The sequence below is a fragment of the Lutra lutra genome, chromosome 16 (assembly GCF_902655055.1).
Source record: "Lutra lutra chromosome 16, mLutLut1.2, whole genome shotgun sequence".
Lineage (NCBI taxonomy): Eukaryota > Metazoa > Chordata > Mammalia > Carnivora > Mustelidae > Lutra > Lutra lutra.
In genome coordinates, this window is record NC_062293.1 from 1,628,341 (window position 1) to 1,642,361 (window position 14,021).

A 14,021-nucleotide genomic window follows, 5' to 3' on the forward strand; every position below is an offset into this window, starting at 1 on the left:
TCTCCGTGAATGGCGCAAGCCCCAAGCCTACACTCAGTTCTGCAGACGAAGGTTCTGAGGACAGACATCCACAACCACCGTCTTTAGGTGCCGTGGGCTGACACTGAGCCCAGCCCCCAGGACTGCACACTGGGTGCAGACTCCGGGGCTCACAGGCCTCCAAGGCGCGGCCCCCACTCTCCCTCCTCCCACTGCATCCAGCCCCCCGAGCTGCTCCCACCCCGCGGCCTCACCCGCCAGGGCCTTCTCGTAGTTCTTCCCCATAGCAATGAAGTTCCGGAGACTGGGGTTGAACTGCTCCATGATGGTCTGCGAAAAGCAAGAAGAGAAAAGGCGTGAGTGACCCCGGTGACCTGGGGACCCCAAGAGCGTCCAAACAGCAGGAGAAAACCCATAGGTGAAGACTACGGAGGCCCAGCCAGGCTTCTGGAGTACAGACCCCAGCCCTGCCCTCGGGCAGACCCTCCCCACCCCCCGACCCAAGCCTTGGGTGCCACCTCCGCACGGTGGGGACAAGGACGCGGCACTGTGCTGGGCTCCTGCGGATTGAACAAGCCGCCACGGAGCACGGGCCGCGGGGCCCGGCAGGCAGTCGCCGCGCAGAAGGGCTGCTGCTGGGGCGCCGCTCCCGTCCACCGGGGCTGAGTCAGCTGAGGAAACCCTCCTGCCGGGCCCACTGGCGCTGCCCAGCACCCCCCCCCGAAGTCCTCACTCGAATGTCAGCTCTGATTAGAGGGACCCACAGCCTGGTCTGCAAACACCCCGTGGTGAATGACCCCGCGGGCCGGGTCTTTGGCCCGACGGACTGCACTTCTGCGCCGGAAGAAATTGGATTTTCACCGCCAAGGGCAAATCAAGGTCTTCATCACAAGGCACAAACACAGGCGCCCGACCGCCAGCAGAAGGCGACTGCCACGGGCAGCTGGCACTGCCCGCCGAGAGCCGGCCCAGCCGGCAAGGACACTGCACGGAACCTGCAAAGAAGCCCCGTTTTGGCCACATGCTGCCTGCTCAGGTCCACGATGACAACGGGCACGGGTCCGAACTTTCCTGAGGATGGGCGAGAGCAGGCATCCCCGAGGGGAAACGCCCTGCCCTGCCCCCGGCCACGGGGCCCCAGAGGCTTCTCTGTGAACTGAGGCGGGCGCCCTCACCCCAGCCCCCACCCGTGCGCAGCTCCAGCCCCGGTCACGCCCGTTCCGGCCCCTCCTTGCCCTCGGCCCGTGGGAAGGGCTCTGGCGCTGCCGCCCTCCCACCCTGGGGTGCAGCACAGAGGGACGCAGCCCCGCGCTCACAGGGGATGAGGCCCTGCAGAGCTCCCACCCACTCACAGATGGGGCTGGGCCGAGGCTGATGGAAGGTGCCCACTGGGCTCTACACCATGTGGGGAACAAGGGAAGGAAACAGGGTGGGTGTGCCTTCCCGTCGGGACACAGCCAAGGGAAGGTCCCCTGCTACACGCAGACCCAGCACTGAGGGGTGCAGGGGGCCCAGCAGTGTCCCTGCCACAGTCCCATCCCTGTGCAGCCGGCCGCCGGAGCGCAAAGGCCCACCCGTATCACACAGCAGGCAGAAGCACCCTGCGCGGGCAGAGAGCATGACGGCGGGCCACGGGCTCCCGCAGGCAGGAAAGCAGGGGAGTGGGGCCGCTGGGGGTACCAGGGACAGCAGAACAGCAGGCAAGCCGAAAGGTCGGTGAGGAGGTGGGAACGGGCCAGCCCACCGCCCCACAGCCTCACCGCCTGCGTGCAGAAGGCAGTTGCTTTCCAGGCTGGATGGGAAGCCGAGGGAGGGTCTAAGCCATGCAGTCCGACGACATTCCAAAGGGAGACTCTTGCAGAGGCCCCAACAGATGCGGGGACCCCCACTGGAGCTGCTCTGGGATCTAAGAAGCGGGGCCCTTGGGAGAAGGGGCTGGGCCCACATGTCCCGTGGATGTGGCACTGTGATGTGGGGACAAATGGGGCATGCGGGGGACCGGATGGGGGGAGGCAGGCGAGATGCAGGTGGCTGGGTTGGGGACCCAGGAATCTAGATGCGCTAAATCCAGAGAGGGCCTGGGAAGAGGAACTGGGACGCCCTAGCAAGTTCGGGCAGACGGGGAGAATTCTGAGCAGGAAGCTGGGTTTGGGGGTGGTCACCATCCAGGGGTGAACGCAGGGCCTGTGGGAGCTCAAGCTGCCTGCAGACCTGAGGGCAGAGAAAAGCTTGTGATTCACACGTAGCTGTTCTTTATCTTCCTCTTCCCTTTTTTTTTTTTTTTTGGAAGATTTTTATTTATTCGTGAGAGAAAGAGACAGAAACAGAGGAAATGCAAGCAGGAGAGAGAGAGAAGCAGACTCACCTGCTGAGCAGGGAGCCTGACTCGGGGCTCCATCCCAGGACCCTGGGACCGTGATCTGAGCCAAAGGCACCCTGTGTGTCGGGTCCGGAAAGGAGTCAGGGTGCGGTAGGGCCCTGAGTCCGGTGCTCTTGGTGTCTGCAGGGTTGCAGAGTTGCAGGAGTGCGGGGGTGCGGGAGACCTTGTGCTCATGTGTGCGTGCACGCTAGTCCACATGTGCACAGGGTTTCAGCACAAAGCGTGTTTCTCACTGTGGGGCTGGGCCCAGGTGTGAGCCACTGCCCTAGTGGGTGCTGGTGCCAAAACACACTGCCTTCTCAGGACCGCGGCCCCCCCGGCTCCAGGGTAGCACCCCCAGCCTCCCGGCCAGAACAGGACACTCTGCCCAAGCTCATCCTTCGAGCCCCATTACCATCCTGAGCAACAGGAGGAAACAGGCCAGGAGCCACCCAGGCCGAGCGAGGGGATGGCCGTGGCAGCCCACCCACGCCCTCCCGACGACACATGGGGACAGCCGCCAGGTTTCACTCCCTCAGCAGGGCAGCTGAGCTCATGTGCCAGGAATGCAGGAGTGAGCGGGCAGGGCAGGGTGGGCGCTGGGGTTCCGGTCAGGCCGCCTGGGCAGGGCAGGGTGGGCGCTGGGGTTCCGGTCAGGCCGCCTGGGCAGGGCAGGGTGGGCGCTGGGGTTCCGGTCAGGCCGCCTGGGCAGGGCAGGTGGCCGGGACACCAGGTCTGGTCACACAGTGGGCGTTCCCTCACCTAGAGGCGGCGGCAGAGACGGAACTGTCTCTGCCCCCAGGCCGCTTGCTGCTCTGTGCAGAGCCCGCTCCCTGGCCTCCCACGGAAGCAGTCAGCCACCTGCCTCCCAGGCACTGACGTCCTTGAACCCTGGCAGTCAGAGGCCTGGCACAGGGCTCCTCTGACCTCCCTGCACAGCCCACGGCCACAGCCGTGAGCGCCCTCTCCACCCACCCCAGCACCGGCTCCGCTAACCAGGCCCCCAGCCGGGCCCCAGGCAGGAGCGTCACGGGCTTCCCCCGGTTATCACGCAGGGGAGGAGGGCTCTGCGGCCTGTCCCTGGCCGCCCTGTCCTGTTTCCCAGAGGGGAAGGGATGTTGCTATCTTTTCATGGGCTCTGCACGGAGCTAGCTGAGACCCGAACACCCACACCCTCTACTAGGGGTCTGTGCGCTTGGAGAGGGGAAGGGGCTGCTTTTCCTTGTGGGGACCCCACCCAGGCTGCTCAAACAGGAGCAAGGCTGGGCGCAGCCTGCCTCCTGTCCTGCAGCCACGTGCTGCCGGCCTCACACTCGTCCTGACACACAGGGCCCCAGAGCGTCACCGCACACAGAGACGCCCCACCACCCCATACTCCAGGGCCATGTTCCCCAAGCAGGGCCACCACCCTACAACGTGAGCCATGACCAGCTCTGCCCCTCGTGCCGTCTACACAAATGAGAGCTGCACGCCAACCTCAGTTCTGCTGTTGCACCTGGACGCTGTGTGTGTCCCTCTGGCAGCTTTCGTGGGCTAAGAATCAGCCCGCGGACCGTGAACAGAGCGGACGGCGCTCGCTCACATGGGGTTTTTTTCAAAGGACACACGACAGCACCAAAAGCATATTTTCTCTAACGATTCTCTTTCTTTTTTTTCTTCAAGATTTTATTTATCTTGGAGAAAGAGGGGGGACGCAGGCATACGTGCACGTGTGAGCGGTGGGAGGGGCAGAAGGAAAGACGCTCCGGCAGACGGCCCACCGCGCCCGGAGCCGGACACGGAGCTCGATCCCGGGATTCTGAGATCGTGAACTGAGCCGAAGCCAGGAATCAGATGCTCAACTGACCGGGCCATCCAGGCTCCCCTCTAATGACCTCCTCCAATCAGGTTTCTCTTCTCCAGCTAACTCCGCCATAAGAACGTAGCAGACGACACTCATGACACGTACAACGTGGTAACTGACTGTTCACGTGATCGGTAACGTTTCTGGCCAACACCGGCCTGTCGGCGGTTAGAGGCACAGGTTACATGCGGATCTCCGACGGGGAGGGGCTCCGCGGCCTGGCCTCCGCGTCGCTCAAGTCTCACCTGCGTTCACCCTCAGTCGCTTCGCTCACTCATTGGTTTGTTCAGCATCTATTACGGATGCCTGGGGTACCAAGAGGGCTGCTGGGAAATCTGCCCAGGGCCCCTGGACGCCCCCCCAAATACACACTGAGAGAGGGTTAGAGAGAGGAGGTGTCTCTGCCGGACACATGCACAAGCTCAGACGAGCTGGGCAGTCACCCTCCTGCCGGGACATCCCAGTGCCAGATGCCCCAGGCCCCCCTGGAATCTAACCGGACCTCTACACAGGGGTGCCCCTGAGGACCCCAGCCACACTTTTCTCTAAGAGCACCAGGGAGGGGACGAGCACCCCTGCACAGGTGGCTGTTGGTAGGACCCCAGCACGCTGGGAGCCCCGGGGAGCCTTCCCGCCTGGGTGCTCTGGGACGCTCCCCAGGCATTTCGATTTCCTCTACAGCCACAGGTCTGCCCGGCCAGTGAGGAGACGGGCAGTGAGACGCCTGGTCTCCACCTTGCGGGGTGAGGAGACGGGCCAACACGCTTCCAGAAAGGTGCTCTGGTGAGGGGCTTTGTGCCCGCCTGCTCCCAGGCCTGTGTCCGGCTGTGCCGCTCGTTCACGCCTCAGCCCTGGCTCCGAGGCATGGCCCCTCCATCACCCTCCCGGCCGGGCAGTCACAAAGAGCGAAGTTCCTCTGCTGACAGGGCAGGTGACATGCCTCTGCTTCCCCTCCGGCCCCTCCCACGCGAGTACGGACGCGGTGGGTGCGTTGGCCGCTGTCCTGAGCACACGGGCGCGTGCAGTGTGAGGCCGAGCCAGGCTTCTTTTCCCTCAGCACCTGGAAGAGCTCCTCTAGGGGACAAGGTGGCGCTGGGACCCCGGCTGGCCTCTAAGCCCCGCCACCCCGCACCCTCAGCCCACCGATCCGGGTGTGCCGCCCCATTTTACAGATGGACAGAGGGAGGCCTGGGGAGGTCAAGAACCTGCCCACTAGTTCCGGGCGGACCCAGATGGCCACACTGGGACGAGCTCACCCTTTGCCGCACACGGGCCTCACCTCTGTCTTGACGGTTGGAGAGGGTGCCATCCAACCAGCCTCAGGATCCCCGTCCAGCGATACCAAAACGAGGCAAGGGCCAAGGTGACGGGCATCTGCTCCGTGACCCCTACCGGAGGGCTGACGCCCGGGTGCCCGCCCCTTCGCTTACCCAGGATGCACAGCCTCCAGTGGGGGAGGGGCCCAGTGCCTGCTCTCATGCCCCACTTCTGTGACGACTGCAGGGTAAGCGGGCACCAGCTCTGGGGCCCGCTGTCCAGGAGCTGCCCGGGGTGGGGGCGGCCATCCTCCAAGGGAGGTCTGCCCGCTGCAGCCCCCATGAAGAACACAGACTCTCTGGGGTCCTGGGGGAGGGCAAGGGGACAGGGGGTGGGCGGCTGGCAGAGGGGGGACCATCAGGCTAAGTCAGGAAAGCCTGGCTTCTTGGGGCAGCTCTGGACGACTCCCATCTGGGGGCAAGGGCAGATGGAAGGTTCTATCCCCCTTTAAAAATATAAACAGCTGTCCTGACAGTCCTTTCTAAAGGAATAAAACCAACCCGGGGCATTCAGTGAGTGTGTGGGGGGGACCTTCCTGGAGGAGGCGAATCCTGAGTTGGACCTCGCTGGGTTAGAGCCAGACGAAGGGTAAGACTGTGTTCATACTTGCTCAGAAAAGAACTGTGGTGAAGCTTCCAGAACAAAACAGCCACCACGGTGATGCTGGGAGAGTGAAGGCCAGCAGAGGACATAAAAAATGCCCCCCAAGGAGCAGGGACAAACTAGGCAACCCCCAACACACACGTTACCCTTCCACAGCATCAGCCCCCCCATTCCCTCCACAGGACCCAGGTCACAACTCCCCGCCACGGGCACCTGAGGCCTCAGCCCCACAGCCTCCCGCAGAGATGAGGGCTCCATGGGGGCTGGGGAGGCCGACCTGGCTGCAGACCCCAAGGACGGAGCGTTTAGAAGCAAAGAAAGGAGACACCGGACTACTGCAGAATACAGAGGCTGGAGCTCCTGCCCACTCCCCGCCCCGGGAGGGCGGCAGCCACGGGACCCCAGGGAAGGCAGACGGAGCTGCTGCCCCGCCCTGAGGGAATGGTTCCTGCCCCATCAGCTTACAGTCAAGTGACAATTCGTGTCTCTGGCCTGGCACCTGGTGGGGTCGGGAGCCCTGAGGCCCCAGGAGCAGGGATGGCCAGAGGCACTGGCAGAGCAGCTCAGGGACAAGGGACAGAAGTCTGGCTATCTCTGGAACCCTGGCTCCCTGCAGGGAGGGGGACAGCCCGCAGAGGAGCAAGGAGCCACCCGAGAGGCCAGGCTGCCGGCTACCCTGCTCCCCTCGTTGCAGCCTCGGAGGGCCATCGTCTCCTTAGGCCTGGACATCGGACACACCGTGCAGCAGGGTCCAGACACAGCCCCCAACAGCCCGGCTACCCCTCTCCTGTCTGGGAGACACACTCCATCCACACTGTCTTCAGGGGGGGCACGGCCCCTTCTGGCTCCCACCGCAGACACCTTCCAGCGGCTGGCCATCTGCCCCTGACTGCTGGGCCCCACACCAGGGGACCTGTGTACTTAGGTCACTTCCTATCCACACTTGGCACCGAGCTGAAACCTGTGTTGCCTGCCCGCTGCTTTCAGGATAACATTGCAGTGCGCTCCTGTGGACGTCTCAGTGTCGCCGTGACCCGAGATTGGCTGAGTGACTGAGGCTCGAGAAAAACCATCCTGGCCCCAAACGCGAGCGGCCTGGAAACCTGTCCCTCCGATTCAGCAACGAAGCACCCAGGACCCCTGCCGACCGTACCAGCCCCCTGCTCCGCGGTGCCACACCTGGTGCTAAAGGCTGACTCAGTCCCTAAAAATGCAAGTGCTGAAGTCCCAGCCCCCAGCACCCCAGAACGTGACTGTACTTGGAAAGACAGTCTTGACAGAACTAATTAGGCTGAATGAGGTCATCAGGGTGGGCTGTGTTCCAGTCTCACTAGCGTCCTTCTAAGAAGGGATCAGGGCACAGATGTACACAGAGGCACAACCCCGGGGGGGACTCGGGCAGAAGACGGCCATTGGCCAGCCCAGGAGAGAGGCCTTGGGAGACCAGCCCTGCCCATGCCTCGCTCTCAGACTCCAGGCCCCATCAGAAATCAACGTCTCGTGGAAGCCGCTGCCTACAGTGCCGTGTCACAGTGGCCGGAGCACCCGGATCACCCAGAGACACCGGGCCAACCCCCAGTCACCATGTGAATGCCCAGTGTTGACAACACAACTAAGTGTGGTTCCTGCTTGCCCAGTTAGAACGTTCCACTGACCCGTCCTTGCCCCTGCTGAGGCTCTGACCTGAGTTTCACAGGGCTGGGCACTGGCTGGATGAAAAATTACCCATGAGCAAGCAGAAAATCAGCCTCAGAAGGCTCTGGAACTGCCCCCCGACCCCCCACTGCCCTCATGTTCTACAGGACAGGTGGCCCGAAGGCTGTCACGCTGACAGGAGCAACAGGCCACTGGGCACCCAGGAAGTCGGACAGCAGCACAGAGGCCTCTGCCTGGGCCTTCCTGCCCTGCCGCTGCCCTGCCGCTCTCTGGAAGCCAGTGGCGACAACCACCGCACACCCAACGCGTTCTCTGTGCCCGGGGTCTCCTACGGGCCTGTTCGCTCGCTAACAAGAAAACAGCCACACAGAGGCTGAAAACTTGTCTGAAGTCTGCGGGACCCTGAATGGAAAGACAGACGGCCCCAGGCTTCAGCAGGCCTGGTTCCAGCCCGGGCTCAGCCACGGGCCAGCTGACGGCCTTGGAACACGCTGCTTCACCTCATTGGGGCTCCCCTGCCAGTGGGGGACAGCCAGGACCCCCCTCGAGAAGCAGGCTGAGAGAGAAAGGAGGTCATGTGCACAGCTTTCAGCGCAGTGCGTGGCCCGTGGCCCTCGAGGCTCCCCATGATCACCAGCAGGCTGGGAAGTCCAGGTGGCCCGTGGCTGGAGCTCGGTCTGCTCCCCACTCCCGAGCAAGGCAGAGCCAGACAGGGAGCGCATGACACACCCACTTTGCAGCCCCCTCTCAGGACTCCTGCTGCTGGCCTGACCACAGCCCTTGCCCAAGAGGTACCTCCTCAGGCAAGGAGACTTCTGGCTCTGCCACAAGCCTTCCATTTCTTTTTCAGATTTTACTTATTTATTGGGGATGGGGCAGAGAGCGAGCATGAGGGGAGGAGGAGAGCCAAGAGGGAAGCGGGCCCCCCACTGAGCAGGGAGCCCGACACAGGGCTCGATCCCGGACACTGAGATCACCACCTGAGCCAAAGGCAGTCCCGTAACTGACTGAGCCCCCAGGGGCTCCAGAACCCCTTCTTTAAAGAGCCCGGCCAAAAGCAGGCCAGCTGTGACTGTGCGTGGTTCCCGGGCAAGGCACATGCCCTGTTGGACAGAGGTCCGGCTCCGGAACAGGGGCACCCCCCCACACACCCTCACACCACCCTCACTCCCAACTCCGACAGCAAGATGTCAATTTTTTAAAAAAGATTTGGTTGGGGCGCCTGGGTGGCTCAGTGGGTTAAGCCTCTGCCTTCGGCCCAGGTCATGGTATCAGGGTCCTGGGATCCAGCCCCGCATCGGGCTCTCTGCTCAGACGGGAGCCTGCTTCCCTCTCTCTGCCTACTTGTGATCTCTGCCTGTCAAATAAATAAATAAAATCTTAAAAAAAAAAGATTTATTTATCCATTTATTCATTCGTGACATCCCAGTGCGTCTCATGGTCTGCTACCCGTGTCTTCACCTGGGCCACGCCTCCCTGTGACTGTCCCTGGCGTGCTGGGCAAGGGCAAACCTGGACACCATGTCCACAAACCATTAGCAGCTCAGAAGGAGCAGGGGTCCCGGCGGGTGCCTGAAGCCCTTCTTTGGCTGAGAAACAAGAAAGGGCAGGAAAAACAGCAGGATGGGCGTCAAGGCCTGGAGAACACTTCAGAGACCCCCTCAGGAAAACTGGCCACTGATTCCCAAAGGCCCAGGTGACAGTGCTAGGGACATGGGGACACTGAGGGCTGGGAGCCAAAACAAGCTCAGAAGAGGCAGACCCTGCATGCAAAGTGGTGTTAAAAGTCCCTACGAGTCTCCTCCACAGATACTCAATACAAGCTTTTCTAGGAATTGTCTAAATGATTCTAAAACCCGTCCCTGGACATAGGAGATCAGTATCTCACACAGGAAGGAGCAAGGCCATTCTGACCGGTGGTCTTGCTTCCTCCTGGTGGCCCTCACTGGCCCCAGCTTCGCTCTATTCGGAGTGTGGGGCCTAGTGACCCGTGTGCAGACACCTCATGTGCTCTCCCCCAGGGTGCGCGGCGGCACCCTCGGGAGGCTCATCTCATAGCAGAAGCCCAGTTCCGCTGGTCCCCGGATGGGCGCTGGAACGGGAAGGGGCACCTGCAGGGACCTGTGAGCATCCTGGCCGTCGTGCACCTGCAGAAGGACCGAGACCGCTGGGCCGCAGAGCCAGGGCACGGGAAGGCCAGGCAAGCCTCCTCCCTGGCGGCCCGTGGGAGCCCGACGGCCAGACAGGTTTCTGGGACAGATGGAGGCTCCTGCAGTACGAGCCTAGAGGAGGAGCTGCGGGCAGGAGGAGGGATCCCGCAGACAGTGCGGGCACAGATCCCCTGGCCCCTGGCCCCAAGGTCACCTCTTAGAGAAGGGCTTGGTCTGGCTCCAGGTCCCGCTTTCCCACCCCAGCTCTTCTCTTAACAGGCCCAAGCGTCCCCCCACTATGAGGACCGACACCAAGGCCCCAGGATGCGACAGGGCCGACCACTTCCCAGCCAACACCCAGCCTGACCGGGGGCCCCAGCAAAGAGGGGCACAGACCTGCCACAGCCTCCAGAAGTCGAGCGGGACTGAGCCGCTGCCCTTGGAGCCGACAGCCAGGAGGGCAGACCCTGGCAGAGATGCTGACGGCCAGGAAAACACAAGCACCCAAAGCCCAGCTGTTTCATCCCAAGCAGGGTCTGAGGACAAGGCCGGCTTTACTCCGCAGCAAGTCATGCGAAGACAGAACATTCTGCGCTTTAAGAGAAGCCCAGGCCCCCACCTCCCTCAGGCCACTGGCTGGGGCCACCTGTGTCCACTGCGCTAGGCCCTTCAAGCCACGTCCAGGTCACGCCGCACACTCAGGGCCAAGAGTGATCAGCGCTGGGGAGGTGGGGTCGGCGGGGTCCGTGCTGCCCCAGTTACTACTGCTGTCGTCGGTGGGCGGTAGCATGGTGCTGACAGCCCTGACAGTGTCCCAGGGCTGCGTCTCCAGGGGACACAGGTCTGCAGCCTAGCAGGAACAGCCTCCCCACCCTCAGGGCCCAGGAAGGCGACATAGGGCAGGCCCTGGCTCAGTGCACCGGGGGGCGAGAGAGAGGACAAGAGCCGGCCTGGCCCGCAGCTCAGGACAGCCCCGTGCCGGACTGAGAGCTCAGGTGTCCCGCTGGGGTGACGGCACAAGCTACGTCCAGGGCGCCGGGCCAAGCTGACTGGGGACAAAGGAGAAGCAAGGCCAGCCCTGCCTGTGGCCCACCCGGCCCTGCAGCGACACTTCAGGGCTCTCCAGAGTGCGACCGAGACCCGCAAACTTAGGAGGAGTGCCAGCCCGCCTCCCCGCGCCCAGGAGGGGTGAGGCCCTCTCGCACAGCAGCTAGTCCTCCCACAAAAGGCTGCCTGTCCCAGCCCGCACATCCAGGCCAGGGGAGGTGGGAAGAGGACAAGCCCTGAGAGCTTCACCGCAAAGCAGGGGTGTCACCGTGAACCAGACAGACACGAGACGTGCTCCTGCAGCACCGCCAGTGCCTCGCCCTGCTGACAGCGCCCCAAAAGCCCAGGGCCAGCACTGGCCACCACTGTAACCTGGAGCACCAGGTGCCCATGGGTGAGTCCCAGGAGCCAAGCCAAGCTCTCAAACACAGGACGTGTGTTCAGAGTAAGACCCATAGGAACAGCGTGGGCAACACACGCGCAGAACTCTGGAACCACAGGCCTGGGCCGAGCACCTCCAGGCCATACACCAGGTCCCCCGTAAGCCAGAAGGGCCCTGTGCACGGAGCTGACGATCTCTGGGATGACTTGGGCACAAGGAGCTGCCACAGCCAAACACCTCAAGGTCAGTGCAACAGAGAAACTGCCCTTCACTGCCCCAGCTCCCCCAGGAAGGGGGTGGGAGGTGCACCCCTCAAACGCTAGCGGCAGGGACGGACAGGCGCCGCGTAGCCCACGCAGGAGAAGAGGAGCTCAGGTAGTCCCGTCGGTGACAGCAGGCCCTGCCACCTTCTCCGAATATAGGACCCCGACGGGGCACCCCGGAAAGCACCTTTTTTAAAGCACAGCCAACAAGCACCACACACGCGTGCGCACAAACTCGCGTTCACACTCACACGCGTGTGTGCAAAGCTGGGCATGGTGTGGGGACTCCTTGCCTCCTCCCCCCAGCAGGCAGCAGCGGGCTCCTCCCAGCAGGCGTTTCCACTGCCAGGGAAGTGTCTCTTGGGGTGCCCGCACCTTCTTCAGCCGCCCCCCCAAGCTCTGGCCTCGCTGGACGCCAGGCTGCTGAGGGCAACAAACACTTTTGTGAGACTGCCCAGCCGCGGGAGAGGGGACAGGAGATCTGGGGTCAGCCGCACAGGACTTCCAAGGGCTCCCCCAAACACCCACCTGGAGGAGTGGGTGGGACCCAGTGGAGGGGAGTGGGAACCGTGGAGAAAGCCAGCAGTGGGCTCTCACCTGCCCGGGCCAGCTCCCTGCCCCCAGTGCCAACACCCCCACCTGGCCCCCACCTGGCCCCCCACCCCGGCTCCAGGAGCCCCGTATCACCCCCAGGGCAGCCATGATGTGCACAGGCCAGCTTCCCCACAACAGCCGTGGGCTGAGGACGACCGGACAGCCTCCAGAGACCAGCCTGGCCCTGCTGGCCAAGGGCCCGAGACCACACCCCCAGAAAACACCCTGCCCAAGGCTCTCCTAGGGTGTCTTCCTCCTCAGGCTGTCTCCCACCTTCCCACATCCTCAGGCCCAGCGATGCTGCTGTCCCTAGGGAAGCTGCTGGAGCCACCATCCTGAAGGGTCATCAGGTCAGCCAACAGCCCAGCTTCTCTTGGCATAGAAAACCATGAGAAACACCCACGTGACAACTACTCCCCCAAACCCCTGCCCCAGCGACGTGAGGTCAGCTACTCTAGAAGCCTCCTTCCAGCATGTGGGGTCACTCACAGGTTTCTCCTGCGAAAGCTGTGGTTTGGCTTAACTCTGAGCAGTAGGTGCCTGTCCTGCCTCCCTCTGTCCTCACTCCCGGCAACCGCCTGGGGCTGCCCCCAGACTAGGTCTTGGAAGCCAGGCTCCGCTCTGTAGCTCCAGCCCACCAGCGACAGCCCTGTGCCTCCCCCCAGGAGGCTTCAGTGCATGTTCCCTACCCCAGGTCACAAGATGAGTCCCAGTGGCCACCTGGAAGCCATTCCGCTTCCCTCCCTGCGCTGCTTCTGAAGGGCCCCAAGGACGAGGCTCCCACAGGGACCGGGACACGAGGACAGACACAGAAGTCCGTGGGGCTGATTCTCCAGAAAGGAACACATTCCATTCCCACATCTAATCAGCAAGACCAAGGACAAGCGGCCCTTGGCCCACTGCTCCCTTCTCTGCCAAAGCAAACAGAGCTCAAAGCTGCCGCTGGAACAGTGCAGGGGACAACGGGCAGGGCCACAGAGGCAGCACGGCCTCCCGGACGGGATGGCGGACCAGCCAGGACCATACGGACTGCTCCGGCTGCGCCCTGACTGCCTCAATGCGGACGGGTTCCGCCAGCCCCGGGGACCCACGCTGCCCCACCCGGGCCAGCTCAGCCACCAAATGCTGCGCTCCCCGGGGACAACACACAAAAGGGTAAGAGAGCGCCAGCACTTGAAGACTTGGCAGTCGGGCCCAGAGCGTCAGGAAGAACACCGCCCACAAAGCCAACCTGGCGGCCTGGCAGTGCGGCGGGCGGCGACCAGGAGTGGCCGCGGGGGCACAGCCCTGCGGACACCAAGGCCCGCCGGGGCCAGCCTCGCCGAGCTGCGGGCTCCTCGCCACACCTGCCCCCGCGAGCTCACCAGTCAGCTGCCCCGCAGGCACAAAGCACAGGCTCGCCTGTTGAACGTGCACCGACACCCTCCAGCCGGCTTCCAGAGGGGTTCGAGGCCCCACACTCAGACCCTACCAGCTTCCTGCCGCCATCCTGCCGGCGGATCTCACTTCGGATCTGCAGAGAAATCACAGCTCCACCTCGGAGCTGCTCAGCCGTAACGGCACGCCTCGCTGCCCAGCTTATGAGTTTAAGTAAGGACGATCACGGGGCTCCCCAGAGTGCAGCCACGCCACGCACCCCTCGCGACCGTCACCACGAAAGTTCCTGTTTAAGGGTTTCATGGCAGAAGCGCGGAAAATAGGAAAGGAAGCCTCTGGCCAGCACTTCCCTTCCACCCCCTGCGATAATGAGCACATGGTAACGGAGCTAATGACTAATGATTTAACAAACCTCTCTTCCCTGACAGCGTTCGCAGAGCAACCCCACCAG

At 63.1% G+C, this 14,021-nt stretch overlaps 1 protein-coding gene across 4 annotated transcripts in view; it reads right to left on the reverse strand.

The window, feature by feature from the left end:
• BAIAP2 (BAR/IMD domain containing adaptor protein 2) overlaps positions 1-14,021 on the reverse strand; it is a 62,834-nt gene that overhangs the window by 47,338 nt on the left and 1,475 nt on the right. For all 4 annotated transcript variants that reach the window (XM_047706398.1, XM_047706401.1, XM_047706399.1 and 1 more), the window contains exon 2: positions 234-309. In XM_047706398.1, coding sequence (XP_047562354.1) covers positions 234-309 — 76 coding nt within the window. The remainder of the gene's footprint in view (positions 1-233; positions 310-14,021) is intronic.